We start from the raw sequence: 26200 nt of genomic DNA, 5'->3' as shown, positions 1-26200 counted from the left end.
AATCTCCTATTCGTCAATGTCTTGCAAGAGACGATCTATGGGAAGGTCGATTTTCTAGAGAGAGATACTCGAAGGACCTTTGGCAAATCCTAAAATAAACAATGTCAGTGACACAAATAATACCTCTTAATTTGTCTATTTCTTAGGCTTATAGATTTGCTTATCATATATGTTTAGATAGTAAAATGGTTCTGAAATCACATTAAAAGTAAATCAAGGCTGGACATGGTGGCTCATGCCTGTAATCCCCACGTTTTGGGAGACCAAGGTGGGTGGATCACTTGAGGCCAGGAGTTCAAGACCAGCCTCACCAATATGGTGAAACCCCATCTCTACTAAAAATACAAAAAATTAGCTGAGTGTGGTGGTGGGCACCTGTAATCCTAGCTACTAGGGAGACTAAGGCAGGAGAATCCCTTGAGCCCGGGAGGCAGAGGTTGCAGTGAGCTGATAGCTTGCTAATACACTCCAGCCTGAGTGACAGAGCAAGACTCCATCTCAAAAAATAAAAATAAAAAATGAAAAAGTAAATCAAGAAGCTTCTGTTCAATTATTAAGACTCTTTAATGTTAAATTATTATACCTATCAGGTTATATGGGTTCAGATTAGAAGTGTTAAGTCACAATATTTACTACTGCACTCTCAGGGGAAAAATTAAAAGTATGGCAAGATTTCTATTTAGGAGGAGCTTAAGTCTGATTGGAAAATTATGGGATGACACATGCAAATTAAGAATGTACAGTTCAGGATAGTAAGCACATAAGCGCTAATGAATGCATTTGATGAAGGCTTGAAGCAATGTGCAAGCTTAAAAGGAAAGAAAGTTCATGAAACTCTGAAATGATCAACAAAGACGTGATAGAATGAGGAAAAACTTACTCAAGTCAGGAGAGAATTCAGGCAAGGTGAACATTTTCGAAAAAGCGCTGAACTTGATATGTGCGTGTTGTCGAAAGAGTAAAGAGGCTGGCTATATTGAAGCAGAATAGTGCTAAAGAGTAGCAAGAAATAAGATGGCGTAAGTAGATAAATGCTGAGATTACAAAGGATCCTGAAAGTCAAACTAATGACTTTAGACTTTGTGTGGCTGAAAATAAGGAGTGGTTGAAGGTTTTCCAATGAGTGATGTGATGAGAGCAGTAGCTGGGGAAGATCTGAAATCAGCAGCTATGGGAACTGGAAGGAGAGGAGGCTGGGAGGGCTCCAGGGAAAGGTCACCCCTAGGTAAGGAGGTCACTCTTAGACCCAGATCAGCGGTGCAGCCATGGCGGAGATGGCAAGAGGGGTGCAAGAGAAACTTAAGTTCTAAGACTGTCATAAAGTTTAAAGAAAATTGTTTTAAAAGAAAAGGAAGGAAAATTTGTGGACGGAATATCCATTTGAGTACATAATGATATGCTTATGTTTTTACTATGAAAAGGGCTAAGGCTGGGAGACCAGAAAAATAACAGTGTGGTTTTGGTGAGAGCAAGACAGACAAGTGAGACTGCAGTGGGCAGAGAATAGAATGGAGCTCCAGTGAGAAGACAGCTTCATGAATAGATAGGATGCAGCAAAGAGCCTTCCTTACAGCAGGAGAAAGGATGCTTTCTTAGATGAAGTCAGCATGGATTCTAGAGAGTCAGGCTCTCAGCTCCAGGAAAGGTACCCAGGGAGGCAGTTGGAGAGGGCAAAAGGGGCAGAAAAAGAAACAGATGCGTCATGAAAAAATAAATGTGAAGACCAGGAATAGTGTAGTATCCCTGAAGTCAAGGGGCAGGGGGATTCTTTTACAAAGCATGGGTGGTCAATACTATTAAATTGTAAAGTAGAGGCCAAGAAAGGTAAAGATGAAGAACAGCCTCATTCCATTGGATGACAACCATTTTAATAGAGTATTGGCACAGAAGCTGGATCACAGGAGTTCATGAAAGACTAAAGATAACAGGGAATGTCAATTCAGGTTGAATTCTCCTTTCCTAAAATGACACCTAGCCGGCCGGGTGCCGTGACTCACACCTGTGATCCCAGCACTTTGGGAGGCAGAGGTAGGCAGATTGCTTGAGCTCAGAAGTTTGAGACCAGCCCTGGCAACATAGTGAGACCCCGTCTCTATGAAAAATACAAAAAAAGTATCTGGGTGTGGTGGTGTGCACCTATGGTTCCAGCTTCTCGTGAGACTGAGGTGGGAGGATCCCCCAAACCCAGGAGGTAGAGGCTGCAGTGAGCTGTGATTGTGCCATTGCACTCCAGCCTGGGCAACAGAGTGAGACACTTTCAAAAAAAAAAGGTGGGGAGAGACCAAAATGACTAGAGTAGTCCTAAAGCTGAATTCAGAACTGTTCAAGAGCGCCCCTGATTTTACAGAAAGGTAATAAGGTTTAGAGACAGACAGTATGGGGACTCAAACCCAATTTTGCTGTCAGACCAGTTTCCTAATCTCCCCAATTCCTCATCACTTCATCTATTTTTCTTTAAATCACATAATAGTACCTACCATGAAAGGCAGTTTTGAGGATTAAAATTATGTGTACTAGAGTGTTTAGCACTGTGCCTGACATAAATAGTAAACAAATTTACCTCCCCATTTTTCCCCCCTTGGAGTAATTCCAAATAGGCATGGACACTATGGAATTTCTTTTTCTTAAAAACTAAAAATAATGGATTTACATATAAAATTACAATTTCAAAAATGTTTTGAGGATGGCCTTGCTAGGAGAGTTGATTGGATTTACTCTCAAGATCCATTTTTGTGGAGCGTGATTTGATAATGTCATTAAAACAGCTTGTCATTGTCTGAATTTCTGCAATTCATTCAGGCCAGAAACTACAATATCAAAAACAAGGAGTTATTTTCTTGCTTCAAAATAAAATACTTTTTTTTTCAAATAAATTCTGTTCAGAACTATTCTTGTTTTCCCTCTTGGAAAAGCAATTTCCTTCAACTGGCAACGTTTCCAACTACCAGTAAACTGGCAGATCAAAGAACAGCCCTTGGAATGTGGAGCTTGGAGGTTTCTTTATTAAAGAGATTTTTCTGTGATAAATGGGACATTTGATTCCATTTAGATTTTTTTTTAGAGATTATAAATCACTTTTTAGAAAAGCTAGTTTAACTGAACTCTGTGGTAGATATACAAGTAAAATCATACCAATTCCATTATTCATTCATAATTCTATCATGATTGTTTGTGAAAGGGTTGACTTGGAGAGTAATTATGGTAACTGAATCACCTAGTGAATTGTGCATTTCACTGAATGGTCTCTGTTGAAAGCCACAACACATCCATTGCAGAAGGAGTTAGTTGGCAAGGGTATTTGTCAGGCCCTGTACCAGCATCACTGGAGGTGTAGAGAGCTAAAGGCATATCTTGAGGAGTTCCAGCTTCTTGAGGAGCTGTAAATAAAGTGTAGAAGACTGACATGTAAACAAATAATATACATTTAAATAATTACATTTAAAGTACAAATAAAATACATTTAAATAATGGACATTTTTGTCACGTTGTATAACATGTTGTATAAATGACAAAAATCATAAATAGAAACAACGTAGAAGGGCAGAGCCGAAGAGGCTCTGATTGGCTTCGTTTTGGGGTTCAGGAAAGGCTTCCTAGAGGGGATGGCTGAGCTGGGATTTACAAAACAAACAGAAATTTACTCCCTTTTGTGATGCTTTACAAAATTGAGAGGAACATCACAAAAGAATGCTTCCTGTGGGAGGCTGACTACCAAAATGGAGAAGGAAAGGAGAGGCCGTGAGCTACATCCTCTCATGTCCAGGTTCTTGACTCCTAAATTACCACTTGGTTGTCACTCTTGTGGTAAGCAGTGACTTGGGCAGCAGAGAGGGGCCAGGAGCATGAACCTAGTTGACTTTTTCTGCCAGGAAATATGGAACCAGCAGAGAGATGTACTCATCCTAACATTGCCCAGTTTTTCCTCAACCACATTAGTGCCCCTTTTCTGTTTCTTTTTTCTGTTTTTTTTTTGAGACGGAGTTTCACTCTTGTCACCCAGCTAGAGTGCAATGGTGTGATACTGGCTCACTGCAACCTCTGCCTCCCCGGTTCAAGCGATTCTCCTGCCTCAGCCTCCCAAGTAGCTGGGCTTACAGGTGTGCGCCACCACACCTGGCTAATTTTTGTGTTTTTAGTAGAGACGGGGTTTCACCATGTTTGCCAGGCTGGTCTCAAACTCCTGACCTCAGGTGATCCACTTACCTCAGTCTCCCAAAGTGCGAGGATTACAGGTGTCAGTGCCCCTTTTCATAGCCAATATTTTGTAATGCATCCTTTCCCACCTGAAGTGAATATCATCTATGCTATAACCTACCCATAATGTAATTTCAAAAAATCACTATAATATCCTAAAGGCAATGAAAAGGAGAAATAAAAGGAAAGTACATAAAATAGTGTATATTCGCATATATAAGTATTCTAACACTGTTACGCAAAGTCATGTAATAAAATAGATCCCTTTTATATGTGGAATGGTGGTGAATAACAAGTATAAATTTAAACAAATATGAGTGGGTTGTATTTGCAACCCACATGCCAATAGTAACATCGCCATCTGCAACATGAATTTCCAAACTGGTGGAAAGACTTAAAACAAACATTTCTAAAGCAAACAAAGTACAGTCTTCCCTCAGCTTACACAATAATTACATTTCTGGAAATTTGGCACATATTGAAACTGTGCAAAAATATTTTTGTGTTTATATACAAAATGGATTTAGGTTCTGGGATCAAATAATTATGAAAAGTTTTCTTTACACAAATGTCAGACACGACATTCAAAAGTTATGTGGGACATAAGTTTTCACTTTGCAAAACTGTACCGTGAATTACTAAATGCCAGTTATAGCCCCAAATTATAGTGATGACCCAAAAACCACCACACTTGTGCAAAACACTCTCTACGGGGTGGTATTGACCTCATTGAGAAGGTCTGATTTAACGCACTGGGGTTAACCATTCAGTCTGTGTCAGACACTGGAGCTGAGGAGGGGTGGTCCATCTTTGGGGAGAGGATCAGCAGTCTATGGAAGGCATCACGTTCCTTTCCATATGAGGTTGCACCTACTATTCATTTATTCTTTCATTCAATCAATGTTAATTAGCATACCTACTATATTCTAGACATTGCTCCAACAACTAGAAAAGAACATTGAGATTTTAGAAAACAATACTAGGAAAACTCCTGCACTTGTAGAGCTGATTCTAATCATTGTTTCTTTGTGGCTTTTTTCTGAGGCAACTGGGACTAATGTAACTTTTCTTCCCCAGAAGATGCTGAAATGAGTTAGAATTTAGCCCCAAACCTGAAAAGTCACTCTCTATTCTTCTACCCATACTAAATTATGCCCTGGCATGTTGCCCAGAAGACCCCATCAGACATTCTGCAATAAGATCAAAGAATCCATGAAGATACTCTAAGATACTCCAAGTAAGAATACATGGACACAGGAAGGGGAACATCACACTTCAGGGACTGTTGTGGGTTGGGGGGAGGGGGGAGGGATAACATTGGGAGATATACCTAATGCTAGATGACAAGTTGGTGGGTGCAGTGCACCAGCATGGCACATGTATACATATGTAACTTACCTGCACATTGGGCACATGTACCATAAAACCTAAAGTATAATAATAATAATAATAATAATAATTACAATAAAAGAAAAAAAAAGAAAAAAAAAAAAAAAAAAAAAAAAAAGAATATCAAAATCCTCCTGTGATCAAACTCCCAGGGAAATATTAAAAGATAAAGTCCTAAGGATATTAATATATAAAAGTATTAAATTTGAAAAGAATTATAGTCCAATATCAAAGCCTATTGCCCTTGTGCATTAAAAGTTCATAGGAAGTAAAATCCAAAAATTTTCTTTCCCAGTTTCTCTGACTGCTCAAGTCAATAGCTGGGTGAAGTGTGGGATCTTGCTGTGGTTGTAGCAGAGCCCGCCTGCCACTAAATTATTTGTACAATGCCTTCAAGACCTTTAGAAGATTCTAAAACTATCAGAGTTCTAAAAGTTGAGAAAATATAACATTCTTCTCAGCACTTACCCACATCCACAAGACTTAGAACATAATTCAAGCTCCAGGTCCAACGCAGTTGTGCTAGGAAATGTATGCTCCCAGAATGCAGCCCATAGCTGCGTATGATGGTGTAGATCCTAAAGACACCATGTATATCCCAGTTTATATATGATTCCCTCTCCTCATCATTGTATAGGGCACCCCCTACAAAGCACTGTAGGGCAACCTGACAAAAGTCTTTAGTGGAGACTTAGTGTTATCAGAGAATAAGAGAGCAGATACAGATCTTGGGTTTGACGCACAGGAGTCTAGAGCTTCTTATGTCAGTTATCTCGAGGCCAAAAGCTATTTCAACTCACTTAGGAGAAATCTTACTGTGGTAGTGAATCAACTAACCCAACACCAGCTTGGGGCCAGGCACATATGTCATTTCCTTCCATCTAGCCCTGGCTTCTGCCTCATACCTTCTTTCACATTTACCAGTTATCCATTTAAAGCCCAAATCTGAGCTTACATCATGTAGGATCAGATCCAAACTCCTTGGCATGAAATGTATGGAACTTCACAGCTTTGTCTGTTGGACTTCGTCATTTCTCCTGTTGTCTCACCCTAGCCTCCAGGCCCAATGAAGGGGGTCAGAAGTTGTTGACACATGCCATGCATTTCACACTTCCATGGCCTGGCACTCATGTCTGTCTGGCTGGGATACCCTTCCTCTTTTGTAGGTCTGGAAGGTCTCTACTTACATTTAAGGGCCAATCCAAATGTCTGTCTCCATCATGTGGGTTCTCATGATACACTTCCATTCTTTTATTGTGGCACTTACTTTTCTCTATTTTGTATATAATTTATATACACACATATATTTATATGTATTATATGTATACATATATAGTGTATGTGCATATACACACAAGTATATGTATATTTAATTTATAGACCTTTACTCTCCTTTGTTCATGAGGAGGTCTATGTCTTGAAGGTCTAGAAAGGGCTTTATACATCCTTGTATGCACAGGACCCAGCACAGGGACCTGGCACACAAGCCCCAGAATAAAAATGCTTGCGGATGGGAGCGGTGGCTCATGCCTGTAATCCCAGCACTTTGGTAGGCCGAGGCGAGCCGATCAGGAGGTCTGGAGTTGGACACCAGCCTGGCCAACATGGTGAAACCCCGTCTCTACTACAAATACGAAAATCAGCTCGGTGTGGTGGCGGGCGCCTGTAATCCCTTGGGAGGCTGAGGCTAGAGAATCATTTGAACTCGGGAGGCGGAGGTTGCAGTGAGCCAAGATCAGGCCATCGCACTCTAGCTTGGGCAACAGGGCAAGACTCCATGTCAAAAAAAAAAAAAAAAAAAAAAAATGCTTGCTAATATAAACGTGATCGTAAAGACAGCAATGATTATCATGAAATTTTAACTTGCTTACCAGAAAAAGTGCATGATCTAAAACTTGGCAAATGTGCTCTTCCGTGAAACAAGGTGGTGAAGATTAGAAAACTCGAGCTTCGGATTCTGAATTAACTAAAATCATGTTTAAGTTGGAAAGACAGTACCATCTAGTGGTGCATTTCTTTTGAAATTAATGGTTTTAGCCATTCCTGTCTTATATAATTCTAGCACTTTAGAATAATGTCAGTGGTCATGGTCATGGCTGTTCTGTGGCCTTGAGCACATCACAGCTCTGTTATGAATTTAATATTTGGAGTTAGATACACACTGATACTCATTTAGAAATACAATAGGGCGGGGCGCGGTGGCTCATGCCTGTAATCCCAGAGGCAGAGGTTGCAGTGAGCCAATATCACGCCATTGCACTGCAGCCTGGGTGACAAGAGCGAAACTCCGTCTCAAGAAAAAAAGAAAAAGAAAAAGAAAAAAGAAACAGAAAAGGGGCACTGTGGATCACGAGGTCAGGAGATCGAGACCATCCTGGCTAACACGGTGAAACCCCGTCTCTAGTAAAAACACAAAAAAAATTAGCCGGGCGCGGTGGCGGGCTCCTGTTATCCCAGCTACTGGGAGACTGAAGCAGGAGAATGGCGTGAACCCGGGAGGCGGAGCTTGCAGTGAGCCGAGATAGCGCCACTGCAGTCCGCCCTGGAGAAAGAGCGAGACTCCGTCTCAAAAAAAAAAAAAAAAAAAAAAAAGAAATACAATGAAGATTACTCAGAAGAAAACAAATGTTTTCTAGTTATGTGTTTGAGAGAAATCCAAGCGCCCACTTTTTCAAAGGATGTTTCTAGAAGGCTGCCATGGCTGCGAATTGTTCTGGGTGCTGGCGACACCACAGTGAAGAAGTCAGACAGATCTCCGTCTCCCCACCCGTGGGACTTACATCCTTGTTGGGAAAGAGACCGGACAAAGCAAATCAACAATAAATAAGATCGGTTTTGATTGTAATAGGAAAATAAAACAGGATGATGCTGAGGGCAACATTCAATAGCACGGGCTTCTCTGAGGAGGTGACATGTGAGATGAGGGCCAATGACAGGGAGTCCTTAGCTGTGCGGGTTCAGCTTCAGCTGAGGAAAGACGTCTCCTGGCAGGAAGAGCTGCAGGAGCAGGGCCATGGGCAGGAGTCCTTCTGGGATGAAGGAAGTGCAACCAGCAGTGAGGTGGGGGCGGCCTGGGAAGGAGGTGCAGGCCAGAGCAGCTGGGGCTTGCAGACCATGGGAAGGAGCTGGAATTTTACTTTAGTTGCAACGGGGACCTGCCGGAGCATTTTAGTCAGAGCAGGAGCAGCATCTCATTGGAGTTTGCAGACATGCAGGCAATTCAGTGGAGAACACTATGGCTGCTCCGGAATTAGGTCTATTAAGAAGATGTTTCAGTGGGAACAGGTGAAGAACAATGGTGGTCACCTGGAGATGGAGCCCTCTGAGATATGTTTTGAAGGTAGAATGGAGTGGATGTGGAGTGAAGAGAGAGAGAGGAATCAGAGATGACTGAAGTTGTAGGCTTGAAACATTGAAGTAAAGAAGCCTCAGGGAGAATAGTTTTGGGAGGGCTTGTGGAAGAGAGGAATCAAAGCACTTGTTTATTTATTTATTAGATATTTATTGAGTACCTCTCATGTGCAGACACCTAAAAACTGGGAACATGGCAGTGAGCAGAACAGAAATCTGTGCATTCATGGAACTTGTATTCTCTTCAGCGGGAAAGACAATGAAATAAACAAGTTAGCCTGGGCAACATAACAAGACCACATCTCTAAAATTTTTTTTATTAGCTATGCATAGTGGCATGCACCTGTAGTCCCAGTACTTAGGAGGCTGAGGTGGGAGGATCACTTGAGCCCAGAAGTTCAAGGCTGAAGTGAGCTATGATTGTAGCACTGCACTCCAGCCTGGACAACAGAATGAAACCTTGTCTCAAAAAAAAAAAAAGTTAAATATGTAGTATACAGAAGAAGGTAATACTTGCTGTGGAGAAAAGTCAAGCAGGAAAGGAGATGGGAATGTTGGGAGAGTTTACACAAGGAAGGCCTTATTGAGTTGGGGCTATCTTTTTTTTTTTTTTTGGAGACAGTCTTGCTTCGTCACTCAGGCTGGAGTGCAGTGAAACGATCTCAGCTCACTGTAACCTCCTCCTCCTAGATTCAAGCGATTATCCTGCCTCAGTCTCCGGAGTAGCTGGGATTACAGGCGTGTACCATCACGCTGGCCAAGTTGGGGATATCTGAGTAAAGACCTGAAGAAATGTAGGAGGACAAACGATGTGGTTATACAGGGAAGAGCATTCCAGGCAAAGGGAACAGCAAATGCCATACCCAAGAAGCAGGAGCATGCCTGGTTTGGCTCAAGAAGCAAAATGAACAAAGTGGAGACAATAAGAAATTAGATCAGAAAGGTCAGGGGTGGGAGAGGAGGGGAGAAGCCCATTGTGATGGCTTTCTTTGTTCTATTGAGTGGATGGGCAGTTAGGAGGGTTTCAGCAGAGCGATGACCTGGTCTGACTTACATTTTAACAGTATCCTCTCGATGACATTTTGAGAATAGACTAAAAGGAACAAGAGCAGAATCAGGGGCTTTGTGGGAGTCTCCAGTGATCATCAAGGCAAGAGATCAGAGCAACTAGGGCCAGAGTGTTAGTGGGTGCAGTGGTTAAGGTAGCAGTGGGTGAGTGGACTCTCATGACACATTCTTTTTAAAATCATAGGTTACTTTCCCAAAGAGGAAAAAAAGTTAGGCATCATACCAGGTTTTTACTGAAAGTCATAATATAATCAATCCAATTATAATTCTGTTCCTAAATTAAGACCATCTCTAAGAACATCAATGTAAAAATATTTAATCATGACCTATTGCAACTTCACATCCAATTTAGTGTGAAAGATGCAACTTTTTTGTAAATAATGGAGAAGTAATGAATTGTTTTTCTTTTCAGTTATACCATGGGGTTAGTGAAAATGCCAACTTGGCTGGAACGTTTTGTGGTTCCACTGTACCTGCTCCTTTTATCTCTTCTGGTAACTTCCTTATGGTTCAATTCATCAGTGACTTAACAAAAGGAAGGATTTAATGCTACATACACCATCATGGACAGTGAGTAAATAGAAGCATTTTTATATATTATGAAATACACATGTATTTAGGCACTGAAAAGAATGCCCTGCTTATTATATTGAAATTTCAATGTTAATTACTAAACTCAATGTCAATTACTATCCAAACTCAATGTCAATTACTAAACACCATGTTAATTACTCTATGTTTAATCTGTGGTACAAAATTTGATACAATTTTTAGTCAAGGATATAAACCCCCAATTCTTAATGGAATGATGAAAATATAGCTCCTCTGGGGTGGGAGATGAGGAAGACAGAATTTTAAAGATTGCCTGAGATGAGACATGAATAAATTGTCTCCTGTGTTCCTTTTTCTTCCCAGTGCCTTGTGGTGGAACATACAATGCAGCTTGGACCCCACAAAATATTTCATCACCCAATTCATCAGACCCAGATGTCCCATTTTCCATCTGTACTTGGGTCATTGACGTCCCTCCATATCAGCAGGTCAAGATAACTGTGTGGGTGTTAACAGCTGAGCTCATAAGACTGCATGCAGAATTACTTAGAGCTTCAGGACTCACCACAGGTAACAATTACAGGATGAATGACAGTCGCATCTTTTCACCAGCTTTTGCAAAACACTTGAAATAATGAGGCCATGATTAAATAATTTTCTAAGTTACTTCCAGCTTAATGTGCTTTTCATCTGTACACAAAGCCCTCCAATCAGGTGTGTCGAGAAACTTGAACTTGGTCCTGTAGGTCCAGAGCTCTCAAAGCTTTGTGTGCCTAAGAATGCATTAAGATGCATCTTAAAAGTGCATTCTTCCTGGCCCACCCTCAGAGACTGAGTTATAACACCCATTTATCTGACTTTTTGACAAACATCTCTGGTGTTTTGGTGCCAATACCAGAGCTCCATGGACCATGCTTGGAGAAATACATATAGTTAGTAGGATTTATGTATAGGCTGAATTGAAAGGGTCAATACAGAACACAAGAGAATCAGTGAAGAGGCCGTTTGGCACCAGTTTCAGAGGTCTATATTCATGGTAATATAAGAGAGATAAAAAGAAAAGGGCCGGGCGCAGTGGCTCATGCCTGTAATCCTAGCACTTTGGGAGGCCGAGGCAGGTGACCTGAGGTCAGGAGTTCAAGACCAGCCCGGCCAATGTGGCGAAACCCTATCTCCACTAAAAATACAAAAAATTAGCCAAGTTCAGTGGTGTGTGCCTATAACCCCAGCTACTTGGGAGGCTGAGGCAGGAGAATCGCTTGAACCTGGGATGCGGACGTTGCAGTGAGCCAAGATGGCGCCACTGCACTCCAGACTGGGCGACAGAGCAAGACTTTGTCTCAACAACAACAACAACAACAACAACAAAAAAGAGGCCGGGCACGGTGGCTCACGCCTGTAATCCCAGCACTTTGGGAGGCCGAGGCAGGTGGATCATGAGGTCAGGAGATTGAGACCATCCTGGCTAACACGGTGAAACCCTGTCTCTACTAAAAATACAAAAAAAAAAAAAAAATTAGCCGGGTGCGGTGGCAGGTGCCTGTAGTCCCAGCTACTCGGGAGGCTGAGGCAGGAGAATGGCGTGAACCCAATCGCACCACTGCACTCCAGCCTGGGTGACAGAGTGAGACTCCGTCTCAAAAAAAAAAAAAAAAAAAAAAAGAAAGAAAGAAAGCCATTTTGAGCTTTACAAAATGCTGAGTCTGAATTTCCTCTGGAATAAGATGTTGAGGAGACAGTTGGACACAAAGTGGGATGTTGACCTAAGGCCCAAAGATTTTTGTGCATCATCATTATCATGATAAGTAATTGAAATAATAAGAAGAATAAGATTATCCAGGGAAAAATATGTAAAGGGAGAGGCCATGAACTGAGGATGGATACCAGGGAGAACATCTGAGAATACCTGGATTGTCTTTCTGCAGTCGGGGGAGCAACTAACCTTCCCCAGTTCATTCCAAGAATGTCATGTTCAAGCCCCATGTGCTGGAATAGTAGGGTCCCGTTTGTTGTCTTCTGAATTTTCAGGGTCCTCTTCATTATAAATCTGGGGTCCCCTGCTTCTCACCTGGTCTTGCTGGGGAGAGAAAAGTCCCATTTGTCTGACTCCAATGTGGAGAGGTGTGAGATGTGCTGACAGCTGAATAGGCCCTGGACTTGCTCAGTTTTGTGCAAAGCATAGACGCTGAGATGAGCTCCCAAGCTCTCAAGATGGACAAGATGCTAGATTATCATCATTCTGTTGGTAATGGTTTTCAGGACAAAATCCCTATTACCCAGTGGTACCCTTACTGGAAGGACTTAGAGCCAAGTGGAACAAGGCCCTTTGGGTGAAGCCTTTTCCCCCTGCTTCATGAAGCTAAGACAATGAGGATCATGGTGGACCACTCAGCAGGGCACAGAGTGCCACTTACAGAGCACTGGGCACCAGCTGGAACATAACAGCAGCTGGAGTGGCCGCAAGTAAGACCCAGTGTTTGTCATGACTGAATAATGTTTTCAACTGAATGAATACAGGAAACAATCAAGGGTTTCAGACTAGGTAGGTAGGGAGGAAAGACAAACATTGACGGATGAGCTGGGAGAAACTGGGATTCTTGGGGTATCCAAGAATAGACAGAGAAGGTCTAATTGGAAGATCATGAAGGAATGATGTGTAGGGCTGTTATAGAGGATGTACAGTAGCTACCTGGCATTGGGGATGAACAGAGACACAGAGATGGAAGTCACTGGTGTTAAGAAATATAAAGTGAGGGTGTTTAATAGCTTGTCTGTATAAACACTGAAACCTCTAAGGGTTCAGAAAGGAAATCAGGGGCAGGAGATTACTATGAGCTGAGACACCTCAAGTCTTTCATAAATGCTGGGAAGTAACCAGGAGAAAAGTAAGTGAGAGTGATGACAATGGTGAGAATATATTTGACCAGATGTAGAGACCCTCAAAAGGTGAACCAGCTTTGAGGCAAGGATGGAAGCTGCAGTGAGGAATGTGGAGCATCCCTCCCTTCCCCCTAGGCTGACCCCCCACCCTTCCTACTCAATTAACTGTGGAGCATGGGAAAAGAATGTCCTCTACCAGGAGGCTGGTGGAGAAACAGGTTTTGCTAAGGCTACAAAGTGGAAAGGCGGGGGATGTATACAGAGAATGATCGACAGTGCGGTTAAAGTTCACAGGATACAGCAAAGTTAGACAAGGACCAAGAGCAGGAGACAGTTGGGAGGAGGAGTGGAAGTCCTGAGCAGTAAGAGGAGTTTGCAAGCAGAGGTGGGTTGGGTCTTTCAGTAGGTTCCTAAGGACTGCAGATATTAGAGACATACCTGTGACAGGGAGGCTGCAAATACCCTGACTTTGGTACAACTTGTTTTTATGCAAGAACTGATGGGCATTCAACTGCATTTACTCCAGGCTTTTGAGAGGTATGAGGGCTGCCCAAGTGTTACAAAGGGGAACTGACACCTCATTACAGGCCCTGGCTGGCTTGGGGATGTACAGTGGAACCAAAGGCTCTGATTAGATTGCTAAGGGGTAGCAAGGGCTGGATCAGGGCGATGATGGTTGTTAGTCTCATGGAGCTCAGGACTGGCAAAAGCCCCAGGAGGAGAAATCCAGTGAACTCTCAAACAGCCCGGTGGTGCTCAGAGAAATGGCACAGGCCTCAACTAGGAAGTCTCATGAGAGGGGAGGGGTCTTGTTTTCAGCAGGGAAGTGTCTGTGGTTTCAGCAGAAACTTTGCCTCTCCTCCTCCCTCCCCTCTGGGAAGGTGCGACTTGTATCAGTTCCAAGGCCAACGTGAGTCTTCTTGCAGAGCACTTCCAACAACAGAGCTAGTTTCCATGGTTAAATATTTAAGCCACACTTTTATAGGCAGTTTAATTTCTGTTACACTGTTCTCTTCTGAAATAAATCTAACATGACTTGGCTTCCATTTCATTTCAGAGTCATGGAAATTCAAGAATTCAGTTCTGTGGCAAAAATGCTTCGGCTGTGCCAGTGTTTTATTCTTCTATGAGTACTGCAATTGTCATTTTCAAATCTGGAGTTTTAAACAGAAATTCTAGAATAAGTTTCACCTATCAGATAGCAGGTGAGCCCTGGAACGTCATCTTTTATTAAGAAACGCTGCCATCGTTACAATTATTCCTAGAATAATTACAATTATTTCTAGAATTGACTCCTGTGAGTAAATTAGGATTTGTTAACAAAAACCACACCCATCTCTTAACTAGAACCCAGGCCCAATTTAGCAAATTACTAAAGTTGGTTTCTAAAGAGGTAAAGAGAATACAATACTAACCAAGATGCTTAGAATGCTAGCATTTTCTTCAACGTCTATGTAGTTGATTTTAAAAATATACCAGTTATTTTGTTAATTTACCCACTTAACCACACTGAATATACATATTTATTTACAAGAAATATATACATATTTACACGAGCTTTATCAAAATATAATCCTCATATCATACAATTTACCCATTTAATGTTTATATTTCAGAGGTTTTTAGTATTTTCACAAGGTTGAAAATCTTAGAAAATTATTTTTGTAAAAATCAAAAAGCCTTAAAAGAGTTACCTGATTACTATCACTGAGAAGTTTATTTTCACAGAACACTTTATTTAATATTTATTTTGAATTGATTCAAATGAAAGCTGCCTTTGGTTAAACAAACAAAAGTAGTTTTGATTTTTTTTTTACAAGAAAAAAAGGTAAAGAACGATTTCCCACAAATAACTCACCAATGGATTTAAAATCCTTGCGCAAAACTCTGTCTTGGAGGTAGCGTCCTTGTCTAAAAGAGAGTCTGAATGCTAGCCACTTCACCTCAATGTGATCAGAAAAGTTCAAAGGATCCTCAAGTATTCGTCTTTAAAGGAGAAGTCTCCTGTGTCATGCTTCCTGTAGGGGTGTTTGTGTGAACCAGCTGCTGCATTGCATCTGTGTGTGCTGCTTGAAATTCACTTCACCGCTCAGGGTCTCAGTTATCTCAAAGGTAAACGAAGAAGCTGGATTACTTTTTTCTAAAGTTTGTTCACATGTAATGATCTTTTTGAATTATTCCTGTGAAGTTAAAAGGGCACTGAACATCGGAATGCATACATTAATTGTGCATATTTTTCTTCTAAGATTGCAACAGAGACTATCACAAGGCATTTGGCAACCTGAGGAGTACTGGATGGCCAGATAACTATGACAGTGACATGGATTGCACCATTAATCTCACAGCCCCTCACAACCACACCCTCTTTTTTCATTTGTTTGGCATTGAGAACTCAATTGAATGCAGAAATGATTTCTTGGAGGTAATATGCATTTGAATATCATTTAAATGAATTATTTAAAAGATGATGGATTTTACACCTTTTCTTTAGTGCTTCTAATACGCTATGATTCTTACTTGTTTCATTAATTTATTCATTACCCTTTCATTCCCTAAACATTTACAGAGCACCAGTCCAAACACCGGAAATTGGGAACCTCAGGGCCCTCGGAAGACTCCTAGTCTGGAAAGGACAGATGGCGTATAGCCAATTACAGCACAATATGGAAAGGACTAACTGAGTCCAGCAGGGGTAGGGGTTCCTAACTCAGTCTGGGAACTAGAAGGCTTCTTTAAGAGGGCAATATGTAAGTTGAGACCTAAAAGGATCAGAGGAAAGTCTAAGAACAACATGCTGATTCTGTAAAATGAAACTGAATGATACTAAATAGCTCACCTAATTTCCCTGACAGCTACAGTAAGTTTGGGGCATCGTCAACATCCTCTAAAGACAAGTGTTGCCTTGAATAAGTGCTCCCTTGTTGCAGGAGGTGTGGTCTGTCCTTTTTCCACCATAACTCCAGAGCTCTAATTTGGACACAGAAGTGACTTTGCTGTTTGCCTATCCTCCACCCATCCACCCTCCACTCCCACCCCAGGACACACTGAGAGAGAAGCCCCCCTTGCACCTGGAGCAGGCAGAGCCATGCCCCTTGTGGGCCTGAACCTTTGGGGTCTTCCAGAGCCCCCGGTGAGCTCCCTCTGTGCTCTTTCTGCCACATCACCTGCACTGGGCATGTGAGATGGAACATGAATATCATTGCTCATAGGCAGGAAATGGTCTGAATAAGCCTCATCTGATTCGGACCCAGTGTGTGGAAATCAGCACCTGTGTTTTGCCAGAAAACCCCCAGAGCTCATGGGGTTGTGACCTTTGCAAGCTCTGTTGAAAATGCATTCATCCTTAGGAAATAAACTCAGGTGGAACCTGAGACTCAAAAGGATAAGGATGCTGAATTCCTCTGAGAGTGGAATTTAAATCTAAACCTCATCCCGATGCTCTCTAAATTGGCTTTGTTTCACCATACAAGAGGCTTCAGTAAGGTTTCCAAAAAGTTTGCTTGTTCCTCTACACCTGATCTGGATTTGTATTTTTTGTTTTATTTTTTCTCACTGCCTCTTTGATCAGGTCTTCATTCAAAATAAACTGCCCAAGATGATTTGATCTTTGTAGCGTAAATAGATGTACTGGTGTATGCAGCAGGCTTCTTTCCTTCTATGGGAGGATTCTTTCCAGTGGGCTTCTGTTCAGCTGCTAGTTTCTTGGTAGCTGCAGCCTTTGTTCCCAACAAAACATCTTTTCTCGCCTGCAGCCCACCTCATCTGATTTGGCTTCTAGGGCTGCTGTCACCTTCTGCCCGGCCTGGCGAGGAAGGGTGTTCTGGCACATGGTCTTTGCCTATGGGTTTAGCTTCAGCATGATTCCTGATGCAGAGTTTTATCATCCTGGAAAGCTCTCCCCTTTGGAATTCATCTAAATCCTTTATTAATCAATAGCCTTAACATGTAGTGCCATAAATAACACTCAGAGGAAGCTCATGCCTTTTCTAAAGGAATATTCGCGTGACAGGAAACCAAAAGATGTATGTAGCAGGGAGGAAATGAAGAGACAAACACAGTATTCTTTGTGCTGGTCAGGTTACTCAACTTGAATCTATGTACCTCCCCTACCATGGAGATCCATATATTTATATGAAGTGTAAAGCAGAAGGAATGAGGGGAGTGGGATCTGGAGGAAAGATGGAATAATCCCATTAGGTTGGAGTCACAGTGCAACTAACTCTTAACTCACTCCAGCTTGAATGGACCATTATTGATCAGTGTCAAAATTTGCCATTTGCCTGATAGATGCTGGGAAGCAAAGCCTTGCTTTCCAGCCATGGAGAGTAAGAACTCTTCCTCCTCACTGTCCTTCATTACTCCATAGAATGGATCTGAAACTTCCTGTCCCATAAGCAAAGAAAGGAAATCACAGCTTAGGCCTGTAAAATGTAGCTCCATCTGGCTCTCAGTGGGAAGATTCTGGGCATAGTTTATTGGCAGCTGGACCAGGAAGCCTCAGCATTCCATTCTTGTGAACTGCCGTGGGAACGGAAATGTCTGACTGAGGATTCTGTGTTACTACCAAGTGAGGGCCGAGCTCTAGACCATGCCTGGAATCTGTGATTGTTTTCATGCCTTCACCTCCCCTTTCAGGATCCTCTGATGTCCCAGGGAAGTCCGCTGCCCTCGATGGCCCCATTTCTCCTAGGAGACGAAAATGAATAAGACAAGTTGTTGGCAGTGTCAGTGAAAATTAGTATCTCACTGCTCCTCTCAAAGCAACGCCATTTTAAAAGAGGACCCCTAGGTGAAAACACCCAAACTCAAGAGTATGGTGCTGGCAGGTCTTAAATATGGCAGCCCTCCCATCTACTAGTGGATAACTGGCTACTCTGTCATGGCAAGTCTACTTTGTTTAAACACTTAGCAGAATAATCCCTGAAGCACTAGAAAGGCATTATTCTCTCCTATGGGCTACTACATAGATCTAAAAGGAATCTCACCTGATCAACACAGCCCAGCAAGATTAGACTGTCTTAACTCTGTGACTTAAGATATCAGCAATTAACCAAATTTTAAACCATGGAATTACAAAGGGAAGAGAGGAACTTCCAATATTTTGAATACATAGATCAGTAAAATCAGCATTTCTACATGTCAGGCTGGTTCCAACATACATTGCCTGTGTAACATTTCCTTTAGAAGTGTCAAGAGCCCTCCTGGAAGCAGGGCTAGTTGTGAATGCAGGGTAGGAGCCAGGCTACAGGACAGAAAGTGGTTGAATTCACAGTGTGGTTCTCTCTCCCCTCAAAACACCAACTCATTTCCTGTTTTTATATGTGTCTATTCAAAAATGAGGAGTTGAAACAAAAAAGCAAGAAGGCCTCGGAATGTGTTTTTAAAACACATTTAACAACAGTCAGAAGTTGTATAGATTTGTAATTCTGTCCTTCACCCATACAGAAATTCCTTTTGTTCTGAACTTTATTATACTTTGCATTGTATTTTTTTCATGGCCCCTTTACAGCCAAGTAATTTTCAATGGGAAACCCATGTGCGCGCACGCGCGCACACACACGCACACAATGAAAAGTGTATAATAGTTGACTGGAAACAGGGCAGGCAACATTGTCCCCACCCATCCCCACCCTTTAAAAACTCACTTTACCTACATTCTTCCAAATGTTTCCCCAAAAGCAAGGCTGCAGGATCATGGCACAAACTATTGTATAAAAAAGCAGCCTGATGTTTTAATTGCTGTAGGTTAACAGATATTTCTGAATCCAAATACAAATGCTTTTTGATCTACACATGGAACATTTTTCCCCTTTGCAAGTGAAGATGACTTCTGCATGTATTTTCAGAAAACCCTTCATTCTTACGTACATAAAAAGATGAAACTTTTCCAAAAAGTGTCATCATTCAAATTGTCTCACATTGTAATGTATACACATTAGAGAAGAAAGTGTAAGTTTAATAATGAATGACTCCTTCCTAAAGGTGAGAAATAGGAGTAACAGCAATTCACCATTACTGGGCAAGTACTGTGGAACTCTGCTGCCAAACCCTGTCTTCTCTCAAAATAATGAACTATACCTACGATTTAAGAGTAATAGTGTAATTTCTGATCATGGATATGAAATCATCTGGACCTCATCACCCTCTGGTAAGACATTTGCACTTTGTACGGGAAAGCAGTGTAGGTGAGTAAACATAAGGTGTCTAATAGAAAAAGGCAAAGTAACCTTATATTTTTCAGCTACCTGTGTACCTGATTAATTAATGTTAAGAATAGAGATTTTTAACAATGAAGGTACAAATTATTTTGTTGTTGTTGTTGTTGTTGAGATGGAGTCTTGCTCTGTCGCCCAGGCTGGAGTGCAGTGGCACGATCTCGGCTCACTGCAACCTCCGCCTCCTGGGTTCAAGTGATTCTCCTACCTCAGCCTCCCTAGTAGCTGAGATTACAGTCGCACGCCACCATGCCCAGCTAATTTTGTATTTTTAGTAGAGACGGGGTTCTGCCATGTTGGCCAGGCTGGTCTTGAGCTCCTGACCTCAGGTGATCCACCCGTGTCGGCCTCCCAAAGTGCTGGGATTACAGACATGAGCCACCGCACCTGGCCAGATTACTTTAAATTCTACATTTATTCATTATTTCTGCTTATAAAAGAATATATATTCATATATGAAGCATATATAAGGTATGAAGATTTAAAAATTCCTTTGTAAATTCAATTTTGTTAGACTTTTTGAATTTTGGTTTGACCATCAAGGAACTTCTTTGAGAATTTAAGGAAAAATAGTTACCAAAAATCCAACTTATGGACACATTCTGGCATACATACGAATGGTTGTGCTTCTCACAGGCCCTGACATTTGTTGGCAGTCCTGGAGAGAAATTGCTTTTTTAGGGTAGTAAGTATCCTCTCATATTTTTGGTTGGCCACTTTTCAAACAGCTAAAGAAAATTTAAGTCATGTCAATACATTTAAAGCAAGACAGGAGAAATACCTTTATGAAATGTCCTGAAATACCAAAATACCTTCCAAATAAAAAAAGATAAACAGAAATCACTTTAAATATCTTAAGAAAATGGTTCTACTAAGATAATCATGGGTAATGGAATTTTGGCACCCAAAGGAAGATAAAGATGACTTCCAATGCTCAAATTTTATTGAAGAGGAAATAAAACACCAAGATTAGGCTGGGTGTGGTGGCTCACACCTATAATCCCTGGGAGGCCAAGGCAGCTGGATCACCTGAGGTCAGGAGTTCCATACCAGCCTGAACCACATGGTGAAACCCTGTCTCCACTAAAAATACAAAAATTAACTAGACATGGTAGTGCATGCCTGTAATCCCAGCTACTTGGGAGGCTGAGACTGGAGAATCACTTGAACCTGGGAGATGGAGGCTATAGTGAGCTGAGATCACACCACAGCACTCCAGCCTGGGCGACAGAGCAAGACTCCATCTCAAAAAAACCCCACCAAGATTAATGAGTTGCCCAAAATGCTCTGCTAGACTGAGGTGGAGATGGGACTAGACCTCGGTGGTCAGAGGCCCAGCCAGGTGTTCTGTAACTATGCTAGCCAGCTTCTTCCTGTCCTGGAGGCGATCTGGATCTCCACAGATACGTAGTCTATATGTAGTCTAAATCATGACAGCCTTCATATACAGATTAACAAATTGAACAAATCAACACCAAAACTTCAAGTATTCGACCTTAAGTATGTCAGTTATTAGGGTGGTAAAGTCACTTTTATAATGAAGTCATTCCTGCCGCCACCTACAATCACACCCTTCCTCTTGGTTTACTGCTAAATTTTCCTTCTAATTTTACTTCACTCACATCATTGGCATCAAGTCAGAGTAAGCAAAGATCTCCGCACCATCAAAAGCACAGAGACAACAACTTGATTTTCTCCCACAGTTACTTTATCAAGTGTTTGTTTGTTTTGTTTTGTTTTTTTGTTTGTTTTCCATTCTGCTCTCAACACCCAATTTTCAAAGTACAGTCCTGGAGGAAGCTGTCCCTGGGTCGTGATATGCAGGCAAAGGCATGTGTGTTGAGGATGGAAGAAGTGGTGGTGGTGATGGGAAGAGAGGGGAAGGGAGGAGAAAGGGTGTAGCCCAAAGAAGAGGCACAGGAAAAGGGGTTTCTGCCTCCATTATTCTTGCAGAGTCTCAGCACCTTAAGAAAATAAAGTCTTATTGCCTGACAAGCCAGACTGGATGGCTTATACATTGTTGAATCAAACTTCCTGTCCTGTTTTCCTTGCAGGATGTGGTGGAACTCTTTATGGAGACAGAGGCTTATTCACTAGCCCCGGCTATCCAGGCACCTATCCAAACAACACGCACTGCCAGTGGGCACTGGTAGCTCCTGCTGGAAGGCTTCTCACCGTCAACTTTTACTTCATCAGCATTGACAATCGAGGAGACTGTGTCCAGAACTATCTCATGCTCTACGATGGGCCCAACGTCAGCTCTCCATCCTATGGACCATACTGCAGAGGCATGAGTAGAACAAACATTTTATATTCCCATTTGTTATGTTTAGACAATGAGAGTCACTTAATGTAGACTTTTTTTTTTTTTTTTGAGACAGAGTCTCGCTCTTGTCACCCAGGCGGGAGTGCAGGGGCACAACCTCAGCTCACTGCAACCTCCGCCTCCCAGGTTCAAGCAATTCTCCTGCCTCAGCCTCGTGAATAGCTGGGATTACAGGCGCCCACCACCATGCCCGGCTAATTTTTGTACTTTTAGTAGAGACGGGATTTCGCCATGTTGCCCAGGCTGGTCTTGAACTCCTGACCTCAGGTGATCCGCCCACCTTGGCTTCCCAAAGTCCTGGGATTACAGGCGTGAGCCACCGTGCCCGGCCTAGTGTAGGCTTTTAAAGGCAGACACATGCAGAGTACAAAGCACAGCCTTTAACAAATTGAGCAGTTTTCCGACTTGCCTTTCTATTCTCGGAGCATGAGTGCCATCTGGTGGGCATTGCATTAAATTACTATTAATAGTTACCAAAATCAGCTCTGCGTCAGAATCACCTGTGGAGTTACTTACATTAGACTTCCAGTTCCCACCGAAACCTATTGAATCAGGATTTCCCGGGGAGGAGCCACAGCATGCTGTTTTTAAAAAGCTCCCTCTGTAAACAGAGAAGTCCGATGGAGGGGCAACATCTACATAGGGCACAGAGAATACATAAGAGGAGAATGTCTGCCCTACTAGACCAGAAGTCCTTTGTGGGCTTCCATCCTTGAATCTAACCAATCTATTTCTGAATGTGCCCAATGTAGCATCCAACATATCAAAGCAACACAATTAGTTTTCATTTGATATTACATTGTGTAGCCTGTACTTGTACCAATATGTTTACCAGCTTCTTGTCCATCATTGCTTCTTGCATTCCACTCATTTCTGAGTTTAATTTCTGTGCTTGAGTTCATATTTTAGTAGATCTTTAGGCAAATATCTATGTCTTTGTCTCAATGTTTTATGCCCAAGGTATGGAACAGCCTGACAATAGTGTGTGCTCAATAGATAAACAAACATTAAATGAAAGAAAATAAATAAATAAAAGCTCCCTCTGTGACGTCAGTGCACCACCTAGGGTTGAATACCCATGTTTATTTCTGCATAAATAAAACTATAGAAAATTTGGACACCTGGCTCTATTTTATCTACTTCTTGCTGAAAATTGCAGGAATTCTTTGAAGAAATGGTGACTGACAGTTTGTTTTTGTAAAGCTCATATTAGGGCTTTACAAACAACAACTCAGAATCTGATATTGATTCAATATTGCAGGCATCTGTGCTTACGGTCCTCTCATTTCATGTGCAAGTAGATACTTAAAGAGAGTATGGGCTCACACCTGTAATCCCAACACTTTGGGAGGCCCAGGCAGTTGGATCACTTGAGGTCAGGAGTTTGAGATCAGCCTGGCCAACATAGGGAAACCCCGTCTCTACTAAAAATACAAAAATTAGCTAGCATAGTGGCACACGCCTATAATCCCAGCTACTCGGGAGGCTGAGGCAGGAGAATCGCTTGAGCCCAGAAGGTGGAGGTTGCAGTGACCCGAGATTGCGCCACTGCACTCCAGCCTGGGTGACAGAGCCAGACTCTGTCTCAAAAAACAAGAGAGTAAGTAAGGGAAAAGTGGCTGCTGGCAAGTGGGTATCTGTTTCTAATTTTTCTGCTCTTTAATCACTTAGGCTTTGTAATCAAACTAGACAGAGAATTATATCAGCTGGAAATCTAGATGGTTTTTAAAATATACTATTTATAAAATTGATAAATGCTATTTTCAGAAGTATCAGAAAATAGACTAATTTTTGTAACACACTAGCATTCTCATATATTCTTTCTTTGAATATATTCTTTGAATATATTTGCATATATTTTACATGCATTTTTTTACTGTTTGATGTTGTGTTTTTGCCACTTACCAATATATCATTAAAATATTAATAAAAACACTGGTGCACCATATTTAATTTTTGGAGAGTATTCCATTGCATAAGTGCAGCCTAATTTAACGAAACCCCTCTAAGTGGACATTTAGGTCTCTTGAACTTTTTGCAACTACAGACAACACTTAATAAACTTTTTGTTAGTGATATCTTTATACACAGAGTTACATTACTTGGTGAGAAATGGTGATCGCAGGACCAGCAGATACTGTATTACGGGGTTGCACAGAAGGCCCATAGACAGAGACCCCAGTAAATGTGCCACACATCAGATTTAGAAGTTAACCAGCTCTTAGACATTGAATTGAAATTTACAAACATTTCAAAAGGGAGGAAAAGAGACAATTTTAACAATATCATGACTTTATATTGATAGGTTTTTTTTTTGTGGGCATGGTTTTCAGTGGCTTGCAAACATACAACCCCATTTGATCCCCACAGTGACAATCCCATAAGGTGGAAAGAACAAGTATATCCTGGACTTTGCAGATAAAAGAAAACTGAGTCACTGAGAGAAGTGATTGCCATTTAATCCAATGCCGCGTTAAGTTGTAATATACAGCGAGATACATCAATTTTTTAAACTGTTGGTGTTTACCATATTTTCCCAGTTTTATATTTTCTTTTATAAATGTGGATATAATTTCATGTGTAATTGTTTTCTTCCTTAAAGGTACCACTGATTTAACACTTTATAAATGTTAAACATAAATTAAAAAATATAAAACATAAGTATAAAACAGTCAATTTACATAGAGAGGTAGCTCTTATTTTGCTAATATTTACATACTTAACAACTTTTTGTAAGTATGTAACTTTTTGTAACTTTTGTAAGTTAATATTTTGCTAATATTTACATACATACAACTTTTACATTTTACATCCATACATATTTACATGCATATTCACATATAAAAGTCATATACTTCTTTAATGTATACTCCTTAAGTATACAATTCAATTTTTGTATGTATGTAAATATGCATGTAAATATGTATGTAAAATGTAAACATATATTTATATACATACAATTTACATACAGAGGTAGTTCCTTATTTTGCTAACATAAATACAAACCATACCCTGATTTGGGAGATATTTTATGTTATGGTAAATACCATTGTTCACAGGGAAATCCTCTGTCCCTTGCAACTACAGAATATGAACATCAAGCAAATGAAAGAATAATGGGAAAAACAAGGAGAATCAAAAGAGATTCTAAAACTTCTGTTGACTGTCCATACTAGTTTGTCAATATAAAATAAGTTGTTGAAATTTGGAAGCAGATTAAAATGGAAGTAAAAAGTAGACATGCATAGGAATAAAAATATTGCATATACCTTGATATATCTCTTACAGAGAAAAATCTACACTTACTTGAAAAAGTGAGTATCTTGGAAATAAGTCTGTGTTTTGATGACTTGGGGTGGGGATGTGAGCATCTTGAGAGCAGGGCTTTTTGCCTGTTTTGCTCATTTTTTAATATCCCTAGTACTAAAAACAATACCTGTAGTGTGGCAGTGCCTTGATCAATATTTGCCAAATGAATGAACAGAAAGTGAGAGAAAATGGGGACCCATCTATTACCCCCAATACACACACAAAACACACACTGTTCCACAGAAGTAGATGAAAATAAATCCCAAGAGGAAACTATAAACATTGAGGATGAAAATAGTATATTTTACTTAGTGTGATCATTTCACTTACATATGTTTCTTTAAGAAAAATTAAATTTGCAGTAAGAACTTGAATAAGAAGTTCAAATTTTTCTATAACAGTTTCATTGGGGTATAATTTACATACCATACATTTACATACATACGATTTACCTACTATACAATTCACCTCCTTAAAGTATACAATTCAGTGGTTTTTAGTAGATTCACAGAGTTGTGTGGCCATTATGAGCACAGCCAATTTTGGGACACTTTCATTACCCCCTAAAAGAAACCCTGTACCCATTAGCAGTCCTTCCCCATTTTCCCTTAACTCCCCACACCCAGAAATACTTCTTTGTAAAGGATTTGCATTCATCCTTTGCAAGGTTACTTCAAGAAATATACGCAGGTTCACCGTAAATTCTATAAAATTTCTTTATGTGGTACTTTGTTACTAGGCTAACATTTCTAGAAAAAGCTTCAAATATGTGAAGTATATAATTTGATACTTCTTTTTTCAATTTTAGGACACCAGCATAGCTCCCTTCATGGCTTCCTCAAATCAGGTCTTCATAAAATTTCATGCTGATTATGCACGGCATCCATCCACATTCCGATTAACTTGGGACAGCTAA

The 26200-nt window shown here is 41.0% G+C and overlaps 1 protein-coding gene across 1 annotated transcript in view; it reads left to right on the top strand.

Annotated features, from left to right (window-relative positions):
- The window catches only part of LOC129045013 (cubilin-like), a 122473-nt gene extending 96273 nt beyond the window's left edge, over window positions 1-26200 (top strand). Inside the window, 9 exon segments of the mRNA XM_054503311.1 lie at window positions 10415-10533; window positions 10535-10572; window positions 10918-11066; window positions 11068-11124; window positions 14492-14639; window positions 15681-15856; window positions 19417-19582; window positions 21704-21938; window positions 26092-26200. Coding sequence (XP_054359286.1) covers window positions 10415-10533; window positions 10535-10572; window positions 10918-11066; window positions 11068-11124; window positions 14492-14639; window positions 15681-15856; window positions 19417-19582; window positions 21704-21938; window positions 26092-26200 — 1197 coding nt within the window.

Source organism: Pongo pygmaeus, chromosome 8 (genome assembly GCF_028885625.2).
Source record: "Pongo pygmaeus isolate AG05252 chromosome 8, NHGRI_mPonPyg2-v2.0_pri, whole genome shotgun sequence".
Taxonomy (NCBI): domain Eukaryota; kingdom Metazoa; phylum Chordata; class Mammalia; order Primates; family Hominidae; genus Pongo; species Pongo pygmaeus.
The sequence above is the reverse complement of the archived record's forward strand: the minus strand, read 5'-3'. Positions and strand labels throughout refer to the sequence as shown.